Here is a 19,454-nt window from a genome sequence, read left to right as displayed (position 1 = left end):
TACTACAAGAAAGAAATTACCTGGAGTGTCTTGTAATTATCTTGATGTAAAAGCACTTTTTCTTTTTTTTCCTTCAAGAAATCCATTTCTAGCACACTATGTTTTTCCAGCAAATATTCCAATTCCTATAAAGTTTGTAAAATAAAACACATGAAATCACAAACATTTGTGAATTGTGAAAATACAGATTCATTAAACCATTCAAATAATCACAATTTTAATTATTATAATTAAAATTTAATTTATATATATATAATTATATTTAATTTATTATATATAATTATAATTTAATTTCTGATAACTGTGATAGTTGCTCAATTAATTATCACAGAGATAAAGGGTTGTGCAAGAAAAATCTGACTGCAATCTTTAAATTGGCACAATATTTTCAAGTGTGAAGTATTTAAAACACAAGGCATGTCCCATGTATAAGGAATCACCTATGTGAAGTGGCCAAGGTGCCCTTAATAACATCCTCTAACTTCTTCTGAACTCTGAAGGGCTCAGGCAGCTGGACCTGTTGTTACAGGTCCCTTCCAGCTGGAGCTATTCTATTCTGTTCCAATTATTTTCGTATTATTAATATCTTGCTCTGCCTTTCAGAACTTGAAAAGTAGCATGTTAAATGTACTGTCAGCAAATATTTTCACTGAAAAGGTGTGGTAGTCTGTTACTTTACAGTTGGATCTTCTGTAGTATGTTTTGATATTCCTTGTTTTAAGTTTGTAATTGTTCGTTCTATGTACCCCATTTGGCTTCCCTAATGGTTCAGTCCTGAGTTGTTCACTACAGTTTTCCCCGCCAAAATGTATGTCAATTCACTTGTCAGTCTCCCTGTATACCTCCCTTGTTCCCTTGTCTTACCCCTGTCTGTCAAAGATAGCACACTCCTTTGGTTCTGGACTATTCCATGTCTTTCATCCCTTCCTCCAAGCAGAATTGGATTGTAGGGTTTGCTCCCTCCCCGTGTTGGCTTCTATTGGGGAGACCTTACCCTGCACCCCTCTCCTAATGCCCTCCTACTGGTCAAAGGTTGTGTCCTGCCCGTGTTCCCTCTACCATTTAGAAGTAGCCCTTTCAGGTTCAGATTCGTCACTTGCTCTACCCCGCTTCAAGATTAAATCCTTGGAGATTCAGACAAGTGCCCTTCCCTTATTCCTTTGCCTTGGTTTCCTCGTGCCCTGTGCCTCTGCTGTGCTACCCACGCCGCAGCAATCACCGCCACCCGCAACAGTCTCGGCAGGGACTCGGGGGCGGCCGCTCGCGTGTCTGCCCACGGCCACAAGCGGGACAGCGAGCCGGCAAACCTCCATCCCGTGGCCGCCGAAAGCCAGGCGCTAAAAGGTAGGAATCCTATGACATAAATGCATGTATGCAATAATCTCTATCTACATCTCCAAAAATCTTAAAATATTGTGGGCTATTGCAGAGAACCATTCTGGAAGCCTGCCCAACATGAACCTAGAGAGAGGAAGGAGAATAACACCACTGACAATAAACCTCAAAATTATTTGCTGTAAAAAGAGCTAAATATTTTTATTTTTCCTTAACGCAGGCATTGCTATTGTACATAAGCTGCTGGCACCCTTTCAGTTGCTCAAGAGCAACTATTTCACCAAGCCATTCAGGAAGCCAGTATAGAAACAAATGACCTGCCAGGTCACTGCACAGCTATTCAAATAAAGGCGCGACTGAGAGGGTCATGAGGAGGACAGAAAGAGCAGGTCTTCTTAGTTCAACCCTGCTTTTGGACATAATAGTCAAACAGACTGTGGGACACCAATCTAAAGCCTCTCTCTCGACCCGTCTCCTCTTCCAGCCTGTATTCCTGCTTCCCTTCAACCTTTCCTTCATGCACTCAGCAAAAACAGCCCATTGCAGAGCTCCTCATCCTTGGCTCGAGTTATTCATCCTCATTTTCATTTCTAAAAAGCTGTTTTCTCCTTCGCCAGCATAACTCGAGGCCTCCCAAGAAACAGCATTAAGAATAACAGAAGTTAAACTCACTGTCCCATGCCTCAGTGGCCTTTTACTAACTGCAGGCACAGGCCTGCTTGGTGCTCATATTGTATTCAGGGCAGAAGGAATATGAAGAATTTAGCTACTAGAGCTCCCACCCCAAAAGAAATCAAAACAAAGCTCATGCTGAGAAAGCTTGTATCTTTTTTCTTATCCCTTTTTTTTATCAGTTAGGCTAAAAAAGTATTTTTTTCCTGACAGTTTTGAAAAATTCAACCTAAAATACACATCAGACCTAAAAAAAGTATTTCAGCTAAATTGAGTGGTGTGCCCATTTCTGGCCAGTCTATAGAGAGCATCCAGAAAAGGACAATAGAGATGGGGAAGGATTTGGAGCACAAATCGGATGAGAAGAGGCTAAGGGAGCAGTGGGGTCTCAGCCTGGAAAAAACAAAGACTCAAGGGGACCTTATCTCTTGTAGCCAGGTGGGGGTCAGGCTCTGCTCCCAGGACAAAGGGACAGGACAAGAGGAAATGGCCTCAAGCTGTGCCAGGGGAGGTTCAGGTTGGATATCAGGAGGAATTTCTCCATGGAAAAGGGAGTCAGGCACTGGCAGGGGGTGCCCAGGGAGGTGGTGGAGTCCCCATCCTTGGAAGTGTCCACGGAATGCCTGGATGTGGCACTTAGTGCTCTGTGCTGGTGAGAAGGTGGGGATCTGGCACAGTAGTAGTCTTGGTAGTCTTGGAAGTCTTGGAAGTCTGTGATTCTAAATTTGGCCAGTTTCTCTGGAATTTGGCTAATTTCTATGAAAAAAATTAATTTCAAATTAATTTTAAATCTCTGCCAGCTCCACCTATATTTAATTCCTATATAAATGCCAAATGTTTTCCTTCAAAATGACTATTCATACCTTTTTGATTTTTAGTTTTTCCTCTTCAGCACTGCAAAGCTTGATTTTGAGGTTTGCAACAGCTTGTTGAAGGCAGCTCTTGGGTTCATTTGTTCTCTTTGTCTCAACATCAGCTAAAGTCTTGTCTTCAATTACATTTGAAGAGGCAACTGGAATATCTTCTTGAGCCTAGTTCATAGCAGAAAAGTGGAACTGAATCATCTCTCTTAATGCCTCAGGGAAACAAACTCTCCTTAGATTAGTCATTCCATGTTTTCACCCAGTGCACACTGTAATCAATGGTCACAGAGAGGGAATACAAAGGGTTTGTGCTAAAATAAATACCTCATCCTTAGGCTACACTAACAGAATAAAAGTAATCCAGACATCTCTAAACATTTAGTGACTACAATTTCAGTAAACCGTGGAAGTACAGAAAACAGGTGAAACCCTGATGGTAAGCCCACACTTTCAGAAAAGAACAGAAATAAATTTGTTTAAGATGTTTAAAACATTTTGTGGTATAGATAACAAAATTCAAAGCTTTATTTCTCCCCTTTAAAATAAATAAAGGAAGGGGCAAAAACTTTTCACCACAAAAGAACTCCAAGGAAAAAACTGGTACATTAATTCAGCTGCCATTTTTTCAACAATCTGAAAGCCAAGCATGCTTGAGATTTGGGTGGTGAAAGGAACATCTCAGTGTCTTTATTAAAGAGAGGTTTGACTGATCTGACCTAATTCACCCCTTAGCATCTTTTATTCCCAACATACATTCAGATTTGACTTTCCCATAAATATCTCTCAAATTATTCAAATAAATTAAACAAAACCAGCTGAGATCTTGACTGTACATGAATATATAAGATACAGCAGACAAAACAGAGAGAAAACTGCAGTTTGTGCTCTGAATTCTCCCCTAAGAAGCAAAGAGAAGCCATGTGCCAATTCCATTTCGGAGTACTACTCAAGAGTCTGGCACCACCAAAAACTGCGAGTATGGAACTTGTAACAGGGAAGGATTTTTTTACCTGAAACCTCAAGAGGCTCTGGAGATAGAATTATAAAAGAATACAGTTCTACTAACACCACCCTCTAACAGGTATAAGAATATTTTATTTTAGTTTTCTGCCCATCATTTTAGTTTCATTTACTCCTTAGTGCAAAGTCAACTCCATTTCAAAATAATGTTAAAGGACCTGCTCTCAACTCCCTTCAGCAGGACTTGCTAATAAAGTTTTTTAATTTGTACTATTTCCTGCGTTACAGAGAATTTATAGAATGATGGGTCTCAGTAGCTGAACAGAACAAGATGAGAAAAACTGAAACATGGACTACAGCTAGAATTTGCACACACGCTTAGTCTGAAGTAACAAAGTGTATTTTTTATTTTTCTGTTAGATTACCTAACTAAATGACTTTATAGGACTTTATAGTTTAAAAAAAAAAAAACAAAAACTAAGCCTTAGTGTTCTGGAATCACCCAAGTGCTCTTTCCAGAGAACACAAAAGCTAAAATTGCTGGCCTAGCTCAAACAAGAAAGGTTGACGGTTATTCACTGTTAGCCAAAATTTAAAAAGGCAGGATATGTGGTGGCTGAAGAAAATCACTTTTTGATCATGCTTCCAGTAAAAGACATTTACTTATCAAAACGTTGTCAAAGAGCCAGATGAAGAGCCCTCAATACAGAAAATTACCCTGGCTGTCATCAGTTAAAAAAGAAAACAAACACTCTTCCCTCTCAAGGAAAAAAACCCCATAACTTTTGGATTTATAAATTTCCTTGATATATATTCTTTATATATTTCTTTGATCTGGGCACATCTCTTCTTCACTTTTTATAGGCTTTCCCCAGAACATCAGCCGGGGAACAAACACAAAATGGTAACTTATTAATTAATTAATTCACAATTTGTGCCACAGTCTTTCTGGAAGTGTGAACATACAGATGCCCCTCAAAGAAAAAAGAAAAGGCTCAGTTAAACCAAAATCTGTATTTAGTGGATTTTGTTTAAATAGCTCTAAAGAAATGCATTTAAATGGTCAGAAAATGAAAATCTGACTTAATCATGAAATTCAGCTTTCACCAGGAGCAGCCTTAAGACTTGATGAGTAAACCTGAAGAAGAAAAAACCAAGGAAGTGCTGAAAACAGGAGGTTTGACAAATAGCCCAAAACACTGATTGCTTCACAGTGAGGCAAGAGCCTTTTCTAATTGAAGTATGTACTACCCCACATCCTGAAACAAGGAAGTTTACAGTGAATTAACACGTTCAAATGGGGGTCACTGCAGTTAATGGTAGTAAAAAATTCAGAAGGGTAAATTGTCTCATCTGCAGCCGCTCTTGTGCTCTTGTGATTCTGACAGAATTCTTATGATAATCTCCAGGCAGAAAGGCTTTTTCCTTCCTTGCTCACCTAGTTGTTTAGTTAAAAACGAAACATTTTCACACCCCAGAATGAAATAAAGCTCAGTTCTCAGCAACACTGCAGCCACCTGAGATATTAAGAACCCACAACTAGACCACCAAAAAAAAAAAAAAAAAAAAAAAAAACAAACCCGCAAAAGTTTAACACCCCCACCCCCGCTAAAATTAGGTAAAGATTAAACGTTAATTCTTCCATCATAGAATGGTTTGGATTGGAAGGGGCCTTGAGGATGAATATCATCTTGTTCCAATGCCCTGGCATGGGCAGGGATGGGATGCCTTTCACTAGACCAGGTTGCTCAGAGCCCTACTCTTGAAAATCCTAAAATCCTAGTCCTCAAACGCTTGAGAAAACATACAAGTATGACAACCTTTAACAGTAACCAGTTTTTTTTGAGAGAACCTTCCTGCTGATATTTCCTTCATGCATGCCCAGCACCATCAGCATGCCCTTAACTTTTAACAACTTCAATACAGTTCTCTCTTTTGCAGTTCAGATCAAAGTAGTATGGTTTCTATCAGTTGCAGGTTTCATAAACAATCTAAAAATCATTTTACTTCAAAGTCTGCATCACAGAAATCCAAGGACCTCTTGTCCTTAAAAAGCATTTCAACCGAAATGTGCACAGAAAAGATGCAACACTGATATTTAATACATTGAGTTATTGCACTGAAGATCAAAAATTTACCTGTTCTTCAGGAACAGCTGGATTTATCACACTCTTGCATGTTTGAATAACTGTTGCCACGTTCTTACTTGATAAAATGGAAGAGTCAGAAGGAAGCAGGCAGGAAGAAGGCACAGAGTGTTCCAAGAGAACATCAGGAGATCTATGGACTTCAGGTACTATTAACAGAAAACACACACAATTTGAAGACATACCTAAAAATTAGTTCTGTTTCTGGAGTCTATGCCTAGTAAAACCCATCACAAGTCTAGTCATACCAATGTAAGCTTATGCACATCTTACAATTCAATTGCACTGAAAAGTAATTCCACTCAAAGTGCCTCTGATTTTCACTAGTATCGACTTAAGGACAGTCAAAATCATAGTCACAATAAATTTAGACTTTTAATTTACACTGAGGTTTTATAAGACAACCGCTCTCAAAAGGACCAGTTGTCCTCAAAAGGACTCTGTCTCTTTTGATTCACACAGCCTTAGAGCTTCAACATGATCTTTAATCAGTTTCAGTCAATGGGAAAACTATACTTATAATTTCCCAAGTTTTATACATTTTTAAGTTAAAAAAATCCACAACTGTCTTAGAAGCCACATATGAACAGCTTGCCAAGACACACAATAAAACAGCTTTATATTTTTTAAGTGATAAAAAGACAAGAAAGTAAATTATTTTCTAGCTAATAAATTTTAAGTGGAATCAACTCTGGACTGAGACCTCTTCTATACCAAATTACAGTTATGCCATAAAAACCTTCAACAGTGGATCAGCATTACCAACCCATCACAACAGAAAATCTTGTTTTAAAAAAGACATAAACTAAACAAACTAAATAAAATGAAAGAAAAAGAGAAAGTTTTGTACACATTTTTAATTTACCAGCAAAGCCCTGCAAACTTTGACACGGTCAGCTCCAGGTGTGTCTTTACAATAGGTAAAAAGAGCACATCCAATTGTTTCAGAAAAAGCAGCTCCCATTATTGTTACAACTCTGGCAACATGTAAAAGATGCCAATAGCCTGGAGTAAGGCTCAGCCTCTGGATATCCCTGTTTAATATTGCACAAGTACCCAGCACAAACCAGAGGGTATAACTGGCCTCAAGGCATTCAAAAGGACACACTAATCCTTGAATCCAGCATTCTCTGTCCCATCTTCTTCAGCTGCCAGTTCTAGGATTCAGGTATAACAGAGAGGAACATGCAAACCACATCAAATGAAAAGAAGAAAGAAAATAGATCATGAGGCAGAAAAGTATCAGTAGGGTAACTGCAATGACAGTAGATCTGGATGTGGCCAAAAAATAGGAAAAAAAAAACAAACCCACAGCTCAGCAGAAGATGGAAACTTGGCTAAAACGCCTAGAGGAGAGTATTTCAGCAAACAGAACAGGAACCAGTCTAGGTAACTGCATTTTAATAGTTAACTCTTCTCCAGAACTGGAAACGGGACTTTTTGGCTTTCTTTTAAGTACCTTAAGATGAAAACCTCCTCCCGTTCCAAATGTCTCCTTTCAAAGGCAGCTTCCTATGACAATTACCTACTCTGTTAGTTCAAGTGGCAGTGAAGTGTCATAGAAAATGATCTTCTTGTATCTAAACAAACCTTAGTGTCTCAGCTTTATGCTATCACTTAATGGCCTGAGTCTTAGTTTTAAATCAATTTCCATCTGATGGAAAAACAGCTAAAATGTACCAGGCAATTTCTGACCAAGCAGGCAAGCGGTTCTCTTACTGAAACTGTCAACTCACATGTTAAAACTGACCATGATTCTTGTGATGAGAGTGTTCAACCTTTGGTGAGGATTACCATAGCACAGGCATAGTTCACATACAAATAATTTATTACAGAAGTTAAAACAGCCGTGGAGACTGGGCACATAGGAGGAATGCAGACTTGCTGAGATGAGAGCTTTAGATATTCACATATTTTGGGGTGTCCAATCCTAGAGATAAAACTCCATTTTTCAGGTAGTAGAGTTTTATGTGAAATCTTGTACAATCAGGTGGAGCTTTCAGTAGTTCTAATTATAGTAATGAATGCCTTGTATCTTGAAGGGAAGAAAAAAACAAACCAGAAACAAAATCCCCACTCCTTAAGCTGTCAAAAGGAAACCTAGGAAATGAGGAGCAACACTGGTGAGCACTTCTGAACATTTTGGTTTCACATTTTCAACTAAACACATGACCTTGCAGAAAACAAGAAAAGGTGGCAACTTTCCAAGGTATCTTTCAAACATCTTTTTTTACAAAACCTTCTTTTCACTCTTCAGCAATGCTAAAAGCTTCATAAATTAGACATTCCTACAACTACATGTGCTATGTCTGTCATTCAAGCTCTCTTAATTCATTCCTCTTGTGTACATACTGGTGAAATTGCATTTGATTCAGCTCAAAATTCGCTTATAAGGAGAACTCCTAAATCATTCCTGCTTACCATGCCTTATTTACCACAATGGAACAGTTTCACAATCTCTGAAACAAAAACTTGCCTCTGTTGGAACTACCTGACCTGACTCCAACAGGCTAAGTCTGATGAATTTTCAAATAAATTTATTTTTCAATGATCAGAGCGGCAGCACTGTAGAGAAAATAAGCATTCACTCAATTACAGGTATATTAAAAGTCATACACCCGAAAAGGCTGAAATAAGATGCAGATATAAGTTATTGCCAGAATTGTACTTAAAAAGTATCTAATAATTTCTGAAGACCAGGCTTCCCAATATTAAGAATATTCTGTCATAAGTTTGAATGTAAGAACTGCCAGAACCATGCAGTTTGTTAACAGCAGCAGAGATCAGGGACAGCCTGCAATCTCGCTAATGCAAGGAAAATCCTATGTCTTTATACTGGTAATGAAGCTTAAACAATTATTAAAATTCCCTGGGGGATCAGCAATTCTGAAAACAAAACCAAATGGATGAACATGAACTGTGAACTCACCATTCCATTGAGTCTTATCCTTCGTACTGAGTTTCAGAATGAAGACATCAAACATCAAATGTACCATATGGGTAATATTTACTAATTGGATGTTACTTATATCTAGCAATTAAGAAGTCATATGACAGTAGGAATCTTAGCAAAAGATCATAGACTAATTATTTTACATATTTTTTATAGAATGTTGCAAACTACTTATACCACAATTCCCCTACATGCATGTTTCAGCTGTTAAAAATTTAAAAAACCCCAGAAACAAAATTAAATTTCCTTCCTCATCTCCCCTTTCTTGATATGACAATTCAAGGAAACTTTCAGTTATACTGCATACACTGAAAACTTTATTCCTGAACATTTTAATTAAAAGTAACATTCAGGTAGAAGTTTGAGTTTAAAACTGGTTTTGTGACCACAGTGGGAAAAACCACTCTGATGCACTCTCAAGATGATTTCTGATAACTTACAGCACAAAGCTCTTCCCCACATTTTATTCCTCTAAAGCCAAACTATTCTAGAAAAGTAATTTCATCTACTATCCTAACATTTTAAATCTACAGCCACGTGGTCCATACCACCAAAAGAATAGTAAGAAGCCGAAGACCAATTTCAAGGGCAAAATTGCAATGAAGTCACCACTGAGGCCTTAGAAATAATTTCTGAATTCTGCCTGCACACTGAAAAATACAGCCACAGGCTTCAGTGTTTTATTTTATAACTTCCAAACCGCAGATATGTAGGAAATTCACAAGATGAGTAACTCCTCCTCTGGAAAGTTTATCAAATCTTGGGTATATACAATGTTATCACTCCCCACATTTATCAAAATCACCTCAATAGCACCATAATACATTTGAAATTTTCAACAAGCCTTACTAAGAAATTTCTAGGGTAAGACAGGAATATCTTCATATATAGGTACCATTGGGCAGACAATTCAGTTATTTCTGTTACTAAAAGCAACCACCTACAAGCCAAAGCGCAAGAAGCACTTGGCCAATACTATTAAAACCTTGCCTGTGGTAGTAAACTAATTTATTCACAGCAATATTTGCATGAAAAAGTCACGTAAAGATTTTACAGTAACAAAATATCCAGAATACAGGAGTTTTCTTTTAATTTTGAAATGCTTAAAATATCTGGGTATAACTTATCCTATTCTTTATCACTTAAAATCATACAAAAAACTTCTGTGTTATGTACAAATAATTTCAATTCTACACACCTTACAGGATTTTAATTGGACTTCACTGACAGACACTGCACAGCTATATTGGATTTCATTTATTAAACACATTAAAACATGCTACTGAATTTAAGCAGTAATTTTAAATATGAATCAAAATGACAAGGTGAATAATTAAGTTATTTGGAAAAATACTGTTTCTGTAATATTTGTTTTCCTCTGTTTCAATGACAAATGAAACTAATTATTCTGTAATAGATGAAAGCCAAAAATAAATTAATAAAAACATTTTAAGAACATGATTTATAGAGAGCCCATGTTAAGAAAAATCCCTGCCTTATTTCATAAGTTATTCTGCATAACAATACAATGTGGGTTGTTGGTCATTTTTTCCTGATGCTGCAAAAGTGCTGTTTTGTTTTGTGAAAAGAGTGAAATCTAGACCATAAAAAATCAGTAACACCTTCATAATATTTTAGTTCTACTGATAATATACATTTATCAATAAACTTTATCCATCCAGACAGCCACCAGGAACTTGTAAAAATTAATAAAACAGTTTCCTAATGTTTCTACTTCTGCTTGAGATAAAGAATATGTAATATATTTTTCAACTATATAAATGGCTTAAGTAAAAATGATCATTCTCATCCCTCCCCTCTTCCCCAAAGCAAGTAAAAGACTTCATCACAATCCTATTTTTAACTTTTTCTGTTTTCCCACAATTTGCAACAGATCTTCCATACTCAATAGGAAAAAATATCATTTGAATGAAGAAGTTCCATTCCTTTTCTACTGTATAAACTGAATTTCTCTTACATTCCTCAATAAAGTTTACCTTCAAGAAGTGCAACTTCCCAAAATGATTGCTCAGGAACATTTTTATGCTCAAGTTTTGACTACTGGCTATTTTTTTATTGTGCATTCTTTTATTGTATACACCCTTCTAAGCCCTGATTTTTACAGTGAATACATAAGGACAGGAACAGAATATTAAAAATGTTTACAGCGATTCTGTTAATACCTGTAGGAAATGTTGCCCAAGCAATAGCAGGAGATGTGGTCTGCTTTTCACCATTTCCAAACTCATAACTCTCTGCTGCCTAGAAACAAGAAGAAACTGTTACATATTTTACAAAATGCTATAAATGTCCATAAAATAGTTGAAAATTGTTAAATTTCAAAGCAAAGTTATCCAAACAGCATACCTCAAATCCTCCAAAGTCATCATCATCCATCTTTCAGCAGGCACTAGAACACAAAAGAAATCTTGATTTTACAACATTTTCATAACCTGCTTGCTCAGAAATAAGCATTCAGTCCTTCCCTCGAGTCTCATCTCCACAGCCTACCTGAAGTCTCCATCATTTTTAAGTCCTAAAACAGATCAAGGAGCCTAAATAAGAACTTTTTCACACACAGGATGCAAAGTCAAGAACTGCAAGATCTCACTTAAGAAGTGCTTTTTTATTGATTGAGTTAAATACAAAACATTGAGTGTTTTACAACAGAATTTGAGTAACTTCAGGGGAAAACATAAGCGCTGCCCATGAACATGGTCCAACATCTTTTGAAAGTAAAAATGCAGGAAAATCTTCCTCATAGAGGAAAATAGGAAGATGTTACCCAAAAGTTAAATCTAAAGATTTCAGGTATAGCAAACAGATCCCCAGTACCTCAACAAATGGTACAACAACCATCAAATAATCTAGTCTGGATATCTATATATAAAATAAACAAATAAATACATAAATATATCTAGGAAATAGGATTTCTGACCACCAGATTCCAAAATGAAGGGTTATCTTCACTCATAAGGAAAACAATCTATCTTAAAGCAGTTGTGATCTACCATGGTCCTTGTATAGTTTTGTGTTTATGATTTAAAGCATAAAAAATATTTTCCATTGTTAAGTTCTTTTTCCAAATCAGCACTGTGATTAAATCCAAAAAGATTTCCTGCTTTTCCCATATCTTCTTAGCTGTCTGGCAACATCAGAACAAACTGCAGCTTGGTAAAAGACTGTGGTGAATTTCTGGAAATTTTTCTACTACCACAGAGGTCTGTCCCTAGGTTTCATGGAAGGACTGATTAAGATTTTACAAACTGATCAGCATTTTTGACTTGTAGCCCTGAATTCTGTGGCATTTGGATATATTTATAGTTAAACTTCAGTTCCTTTTAAAAAAAAGCAGGCTAAGTTACTCAGCTAATGAAACTAACTCAAGATATACAAAGCTGTTGAAAGAAAGATATTATGTATTAACAAAATATATATATATGTAATTCTGATAGGTAAATGAAGGATGATCCAAAAAACCTTTATGGTCCTTATAGGATGTTAAAATGTTTATAAAGCTAATTGACTTTGGTTAAAACAGTCTATAGGCTGGATAAACTTTCATTACTGCAGAAAAGATGGAAAGGGACTGTTTACAAGAGAGTAGCTTCAGATTGGATGTCAGGAAGAAATTCTTCCCTGTGAGGGTGGGGAGGTCCTGGCACAGAGAAGCTGTGGCTGCCTCACCTCTGGAAGTGTCCAAGGACAGGTTGGATGGGGCTTGAAGCAAACTGTTCTGGTGGAAGGTGCCCCTGCCATGGACTGGATGATATTTAAGGTCCCTTCCAACCCAAACCTCTCTGTGATTCAATGATAAATCATTGCTATCACAGTGTAAGTAAAATATTTGTCTAAATTGAAGTGTTGCTCAATAGTCTCATGTGGTATAAGGACTAAGTATCTTTTTAGGGAGTACGAGGGGTTTTGTTGGCTTTGCATCAGCTGGGTTTTGTGCTGGTTCATTTTTCAAGAGAGAAAGAAGGTAGTTGGGCATTTTTCCAGTCTGTGTTAAGGTTAATTGGTCAAACATTCATGCAGTCTATCAACATTCAAAGCTTTAATATACAGCTCAAGAATGCCGCATGTGTGTTCACAAATGATGGAGATTGTGTGGACAGCACAGGACTGCAGATGGAGACAGCACAAACTGAGAATGTCGCTGTATTCATGCCACATTCTGGGAAAAACCACCCAAACCAGACTGGTGATTGACACAATCACTGCACAACCCAGTATTCAGGCAGCAGGCAGAGCAGCCAGCTGGAGAAAGTGAGCCTTTAGAAAAGGAAAAAGGTATTTTATCCATTTTATTTGTGATACATTCTGTATCCCATCAACAGGTCTTACAGGCTCTACACAAAGTTCCTTCAAAGCAGATTTTCTCCACAAAGTGCATGACACATTATTCCCATCATCTCAGGAACTGCTTATGTCTCAACCAGGCATTCAGCACTGTATTTTAAAAACACAAACTGGAACAAGTTCAGAGGAGTTCAACAAGAATTAAAGCAATTTTGGAAAGGCATGCTAAGATGGACAGTCTCTAAAAAAAATAAAAGGCAAACAAAAATAGAAAATATGTAAAATCATGTTCTAAGAAGTGATTAACTACTTTGATTTCTCTTCAAATACAACACTGACCTGAGGCAGTAAAGACAGAAGGCCCTGTAAGGAAAACATGTGAGGATTTCCATTTCTCCTTCAAGAACATTTATAAGAAACTATGCATAAATATAACAGAACTTTCGATAGAGAAAAAGAATGTTGGGCAGAAGAAAAACTGGAGAGCAACCTGTTATTGAATCCATCATATTTTTAACTGCATTTAATATACAGTTTTTTAAGCCTGGTAACAATCCCAGGACTATTCTAACCTAAGATTACTTTTTCCCCACAAATTTTAAACACAGACATTTTGTGGCTGTAACAGCGTGATTAATTTATGAATTATTCCACATATCACTCCAATGAAAAAAAAGAAAAACAAACCCCAAGCAAGTCTCTGTAGTACCAATCGTGTTTTCACACCTAGATGCTAATCCTCCAATTTCCAGTTCTTCAGAGATCCCACAGGAATTCCAGGCCAAGTGATTCTCCCCCAGATCAGAGAATTCTAGGTCTGTTTGCTCTTTGATTTTTATAATATATATTCATACATGTATATGCACCTCTGTTTCAAAATGAAATCCTGATTTGTTTCCATGCTTTGATTGCTGTGGACAAAAAAAAACAAAAAACAAAAAAGAATCTAAAACTACCAGAAACTGGCAAACTCAACGTGTGCCATAAATATGCAGGCAGTAGATTAGGATAGAAAGTATGGAATAAATACTGAGGGATCCTGATATAAGGCATTTCAAAAATTCAAAGGCTGAGGCTCTCTTCAAAGAGTGCTGGAGCAAGAGTTCTTATTAGGCAATGCATTTCCCAAAATATGATCTCTTGCATAAAAAGGCAGCCTTCTGCAGGGAAAAGGGCCACATCAATGTTATAGGAAATGTTTAGAAAAGAAATAGGAGACATTCATAGTCCTCAAAGTACATGTGCATTTAGCTCTAAAAATACATTAATAACTCATTATAAATTTAACTGATAACAATGCTGAAAATATGATCAAATACAAAATTTATCAATTCTATCCCTTATTCTCATGATGGAAATGCATTTCTGGTACAAATAAATAACAGAAGTAGCCTAACACTTCTCCTTAGAACTGCAACAAACCTGGGAGAAAGTTCTTTTAATCAACCATCTATCCCAAAATGAGGAATCAGACTTTTCTTTCCTCATGGGTAGGAACATTTTTTGTGGCACCGGAATAGGAAAGAATACATTAAATGCTGACAATCTTCAGGATTTGAAAAATAACAGAAAAAGACAAAACAACCCACACAGTCTTACCATGACTAAATGTGGTCTCTTGAAATATGCCTGATACTGGAATTAAGTAACTGTAAAATTGGGCAACAAGAAGTCAACCTCAAAATTACAGAGTCATAGAAATTATGGTTGGAAAAGACACAGCAGGTCATCCAGCCCAGGTCATTTACAAAACATTGCAGTTCTCAGACAGTCATGTCCTAAAAGGACAGCTTGAGAAGCTCTCCAGTCACATGCCGTGAAAAGAAGGAAACTTTCCATGGACAAGGTTTTATCAACAAGTTTGAATCCACCAAATGGAACAGTAAATTCTGTCAAAATTCAGACCAGCAGGTCATCCAACCCAAGCTCCTTTTCAAAGCACGGTCAACACTGCATTTCAGATGAGGTTGCTCAAGACTTTCTCCTGCATGGCTGGTAAGGCTGCATGATGAATTTCTTCAGATTGATGTGCATACCTGAGAAGCTCACAAGCTTTCCTGTGCCAAATACAGTCACCAAAGCCAGGCCAGCAGCTTAAACAGGTCATGAGAACTTTGTGAAATGCGCTTACCTGACAGACACACCAAAGCATGTTTTTATACACAGGAAGATCAAGAGCCATTCCCAAGAAATAAGGCAGAAAAATGTAAGCTTGGAAAAAAGTGCCCCTCTTTCCCATTCCTGCAGTTAGGGGGAGAAAGAACATTGCAATCCCACCAGAAATCCTGGTATTCTTCATATCCAAAAGGCAAAAGTGGTGGAAAGAACAAATGGTGAATTAGGAAGACCTCCTCATTCACATCCATCTCTGGTTAGTGCGAAATCAAATCAATCAAGTCTTGATAATCTAAATTTGTCCAGGTAACAGAGATTACCACTGATTCTGCAAGGTAAAATCAAGTGATTTCTGTATAATCTGGCCTCTAAGCTTGACTTTCAGGCCAAATTTTGTACATTTTAATGGAACAACTGACAGAATATACTACTTTTTGTTTCATCAGAATGGTGTGTGGAGCTGTCTGAGGGTGGGACTGCCGCATTTGTATTTCTGGCAAACCCCAGGGTAACTCCCTATCTATGACAACCTATCAGTTTTACTTTCATTCTTATGTTTCCTAAATGCCTCATCCAATGTGTTCAGTGCAGGACAGGCTTATTAGCCGTCCTTGACTGGACACAAGATAGACCACAGCATTTGAAGAATAAATCTTTGGCCAAAACTGCAGGTTCCAAAAAGTCTACTCAGAATAAGTATGAGATGCTAAAAAAAAAAAAAAAAAAAAAAAGAAAATAAAAAGAAAACCTAAAAACCCCAATAAAACAAAACTAAAAAGACGTAACTTAGAAAGCATGTACAGTGGCAATACATTTGTGATAAACAGCAGAGCAGATGATAAATTTCTGTATCACCAAGATCTAACTATCTCATATGCACTTTTCCCCACGGCTCTTTCACCAAAACTCCAAGTACCACTTACAAATTTTAAAATTCAGGAACAAACTTCCTTCTTTTTACCTAGCTGATACAGGCTTTCCTCCTAATCTATACCAATTACTGCTGCAGGATAAGCATTTGGCATCTTAAAAACTTATAATAGCTACTAAGCCATTAATTGGAAATATTTAATTACAGAATACACATATCCCAAAGGATACCTAGCTCAAGAAAGACCAGAATACAAAGGCAAAGCATAATGGAAACTAAAATACATTTAGAGCATTTGTAAAACTTCCTACAGAAGAAAAACCACCCTAACAATTCCGCATGCAGTGTGTCCTACCCCATCGTAAGACAGTGAAAACCAGGCAATACCAAAACAACAGTGTTCTCCATCATGTTCCAGTGTGGATCCCATCATAAAAAAGGGACACATGGGAATCCTGCCCTGCTAGGAAGCAGAGTGCTGGTCACCTCCCAGAGTGAAAGGAACAGTGACAGGGCTGTTAGCACCTTCATTTTAACAGGGGACAGGGCCCTGCCCACCCACACGGCGTCACGGTTATGGAGAAAAAGAAAACAACACAGAACGTGTCAAAGCAATTGTTCCCTGGGAACTGAGGCTGGTTCATTTAGCCTGGAGAAAAAGAGGCTCAGAGGAATATTACCAGTCCTTACCACTCCCTTACAGGAGGGTAAAACCAGGTGAGGGTCAGGCTCTTCTCCAATGTACAAAGTGATAGGAGAAGAGAAGATGGCCTCAAGTTGTGCCAGGGGAGGTTTGGATTGGATATTAGGGAAAATTTCTTCACCAAAAACGTCAAGCATTGGAACAGGCTGCCTAGGGCTGTGGTTAAATCACAGTCCCTGGAGGTATTTAAAAGACGTGTAGATGTGGCACTTGGGGATGTGGTTCAGGGGTGGACTTGGCAGTGGGAGGTTAATGGTTGGACTCCGTGATTCTAAAGGTCTTTTCTAACCTAAATTATTCTCTGATTTCACTTCCAGTATTGATTTAATAAACACTTAGTACATTAAGTAATGTTAAAACTTTTCTAATAGAAAAAACCAAAAAAGTCAGCAGTTGCACACCCTCTTATTTTGCAGTAGTAGTTACTTATATTACAACTGATTGCACTCAAATCTATGGTACTTTTAAGAAAAAATTAAAGCCTGGCCCATTGTAATGAATTTTCTTTCACAGCCCAAATAAAGCAACTAAACATTAAAGTAATCTCAATTTAGTTTGCAAAGCCTCTCAGGACAACTCATGCAACCCAACCTGAAAGCAAGGCCAGCTCTGGCACTGCCTAAAGCTACACAAAGTCAAGTTCTGTAAGGACTGAGACTTTGGTAAAAGAAGCAGCAGCAGTCAAGCACTGGAGAAAGCACCCAGAGATTTTTCTTTTCCTATTCACCTTTCAGGTCTACCCATTGATCCATTTATTCTGAGGAGTTTCCAGAAGGTTTCAGTGCTTAGAGATGAGAACAGCACACTAAGGAATGAGACAATAAAAGTCAAGGATCAATTTACACAAAATAGAATTTATAAAGCAGATGGGAGGGAAGGGAAGGGAAGGGAAGGGAAGGGAAGGGAAGGGAAGGGAAGGGAAGGGAAGGGAAGGGAAGGGAAGGGAAGGGAAGGGAAGGGAAGGGAAGGGAAGGGAAGGGAAGGGAAGGGAAGGGAAGGGAAGGGAAGGGAAGGGAAGGGAAGGGAAGGGAAGGGAAGGGAAGGGAAGGGAAGGGAAGGGAAGGGAAGGGAAGGGAAGGGAAGGGAAGGGAAGGGAAGGGAAGGGAAGGGAAGGGAAGGGAAGGGACTTTTTTTACCACTTAGTCCTTTTGTCAGGAGAACCCTTGAAGTGAAAGATCCAGATCCTGCAAAAAGCATGTAAGATTCCATGTCCTATGATGTGATGTTCCACACCTAGCATCACCAATAATTTTGAAAAAACTCTACTTTCACACACCAATGCTGCAAATAACAAAACAGTTACAGAAAAAGCTATAGCATTTGTATTAGCTTCATGTACCAAGACCATCTTACACAATTCGTAAGACTTTCATAACTGCCTTTCCCAATGTTAAAAGCCTTTTTAGAAGGAAAAAGAATCATATTGTATAAATAAACACCTTATCTTCATATAGCCTTTATTAAAGAAATTTGAATAATCGTTAGAAATAATATTCTCATCCTCAAGGTACTGAATTCGTATGAGAAAAATCCTCAGAAACTCCACAAAAACTGTTATTAAGATAAGCTACAAAATCAATTCCACAAAAATTTTGGTTTAGAATTTGAGGGCACTCTTCTTCAGCATATACCTTTTGGCTTTTTTAAACAGTGAGCATAGCTGGAAAAAGCAATGAAACACAAACTTGAAGTCCATTTCACTTCCGTAGTTCAAACACAACCACACACAAAAAAACCTAAGAGTTCCACTTTTACCCACAAGAGGAAAATGAGCTCTGAGAGCTAATACAGAGAGGGCAAGTACTGGTTTTCAAATTCACTTATGACATAGGAGGGGGGAAAAAAACCAACCCACAGTACCACAGCTTGTATGGAAAACAGATTCAAGAGCTGTCAATTCCTTAACCATATCCTAGAAGAAATTAACAGAAAACTGGGAAACCCACGTTCTGTGAAATTTCTCCAACTTTGGCAATCTTAAAAAATACCAGCTTCTTCTCTCTTGATATTCCAAGATGGTTTCAAGTAATACCTACTCCAGCAAAAATATTAAAATACAGTATTATTCAGCATATTTCAATACCTGCAGAACCTATCTTTCCCAAGACTTAATTCTAACAATTTCAGGAACTCAAGGGTTAGAGCTTTAGTCTTCACCTTCTTAGATCTTCAGTCTTCACTATAATTGGTGTCTTGTGACCAGAACATAGAAAGGCTAGTTCTTGCTTTATAAAAATAAGAAATCACACAGTTACCTATTTTTTACATTTCTCTATTAGCCCTCTCTAAGCTTTCTCTATCACAAATATCCTTTTACTTCCAAAGCCACACATTTTTACAAAATGCACATAAACTTCTGTGAGAATTCTGGCAAAGTGGATACAATTCAAGCATGCTGTGCCTAGGAGGAAATCTCTTTCCTTTCACCAAGCCTTCTCCCCACCCACCTCCAAAAAATCTCAGAAAGCAGCTTGAATTAAACTGGAATTAAACATTTGTGTTAAGTACAGCCAGGCAATACGTATAATTAATC

At 37.5% G+C, this 19,454-nt stretch overlaps 1 protein-coding gene across 8 annotated transcripts in view; it reads right to left on the bottom strand.

Moving 5' to 3' along the window:
• Positions 1 to 19,454, bottom strand: part of CCDC91 (coiled-coil domain containing 91) — a 114,479-nt gene that overhangs the window by 79,847 nt on the left and 15,178 nt on the right. For 3 of the 8 annotated variants that reach the window (XR_010999508.1, XM_068191712.1, XM_068191711.1), the window contains exons 2-6: positions 11,298 to 11,340; positions 11,114 to 11,192; positions 5,969 to 6,126; positions 2,871 to 3,038; positions 21 to 125 (exon numbers count right to left, since the gene is read on the bottom strand). Coding sequence is in view for 7 of the 8 variants with exons in the window: in XM_068191712.1 (XP_068047813.1) it covers positions 21 to 125; positions 2,871 to 3,038; positions 5,969 to 6,126; positions 11,114 to 11,192; positions 11,298 to 11,327 (540 nt within the window). In the remaining variant the exon portion in view is untranslated. Of the gene's footprint in view, positions 1 to 20; positions 126 to 2,870; positions 3,039 to 5,968; positions 6,127 to 11,113; positions 11,193 to 11,297; positions 11,341 to 13,571; positions 13,657 to 14,098; positions 14,144 to 19,454 lie in introns of those variants that run through there. The other 5 variants (XM_068191717.1, XM_068191715.1, XM_068191713.1 and 2 more) reach the window with 4 other exon arrangements.

Source organism: Anomalospiza imberbis, chromosome 5 (assembly GCF_031753505.1).
Source record: "Anomalospiza imberbis isolate Cuckoo-Finch-1a 21T00152 chromosome 5, ASM3175350v1, whole genome shotgun sequence".
NCBI lineage: Eukaryota > Metazoa > Chordata > Aves > Passeriformes > Viduidae > Anomalospiza > Anomalospiza imberbis.
Note: the sequence above shows the minus strand (reverse complement) of the source record. Positions and strands in the feature narration are given on the sequence as shown.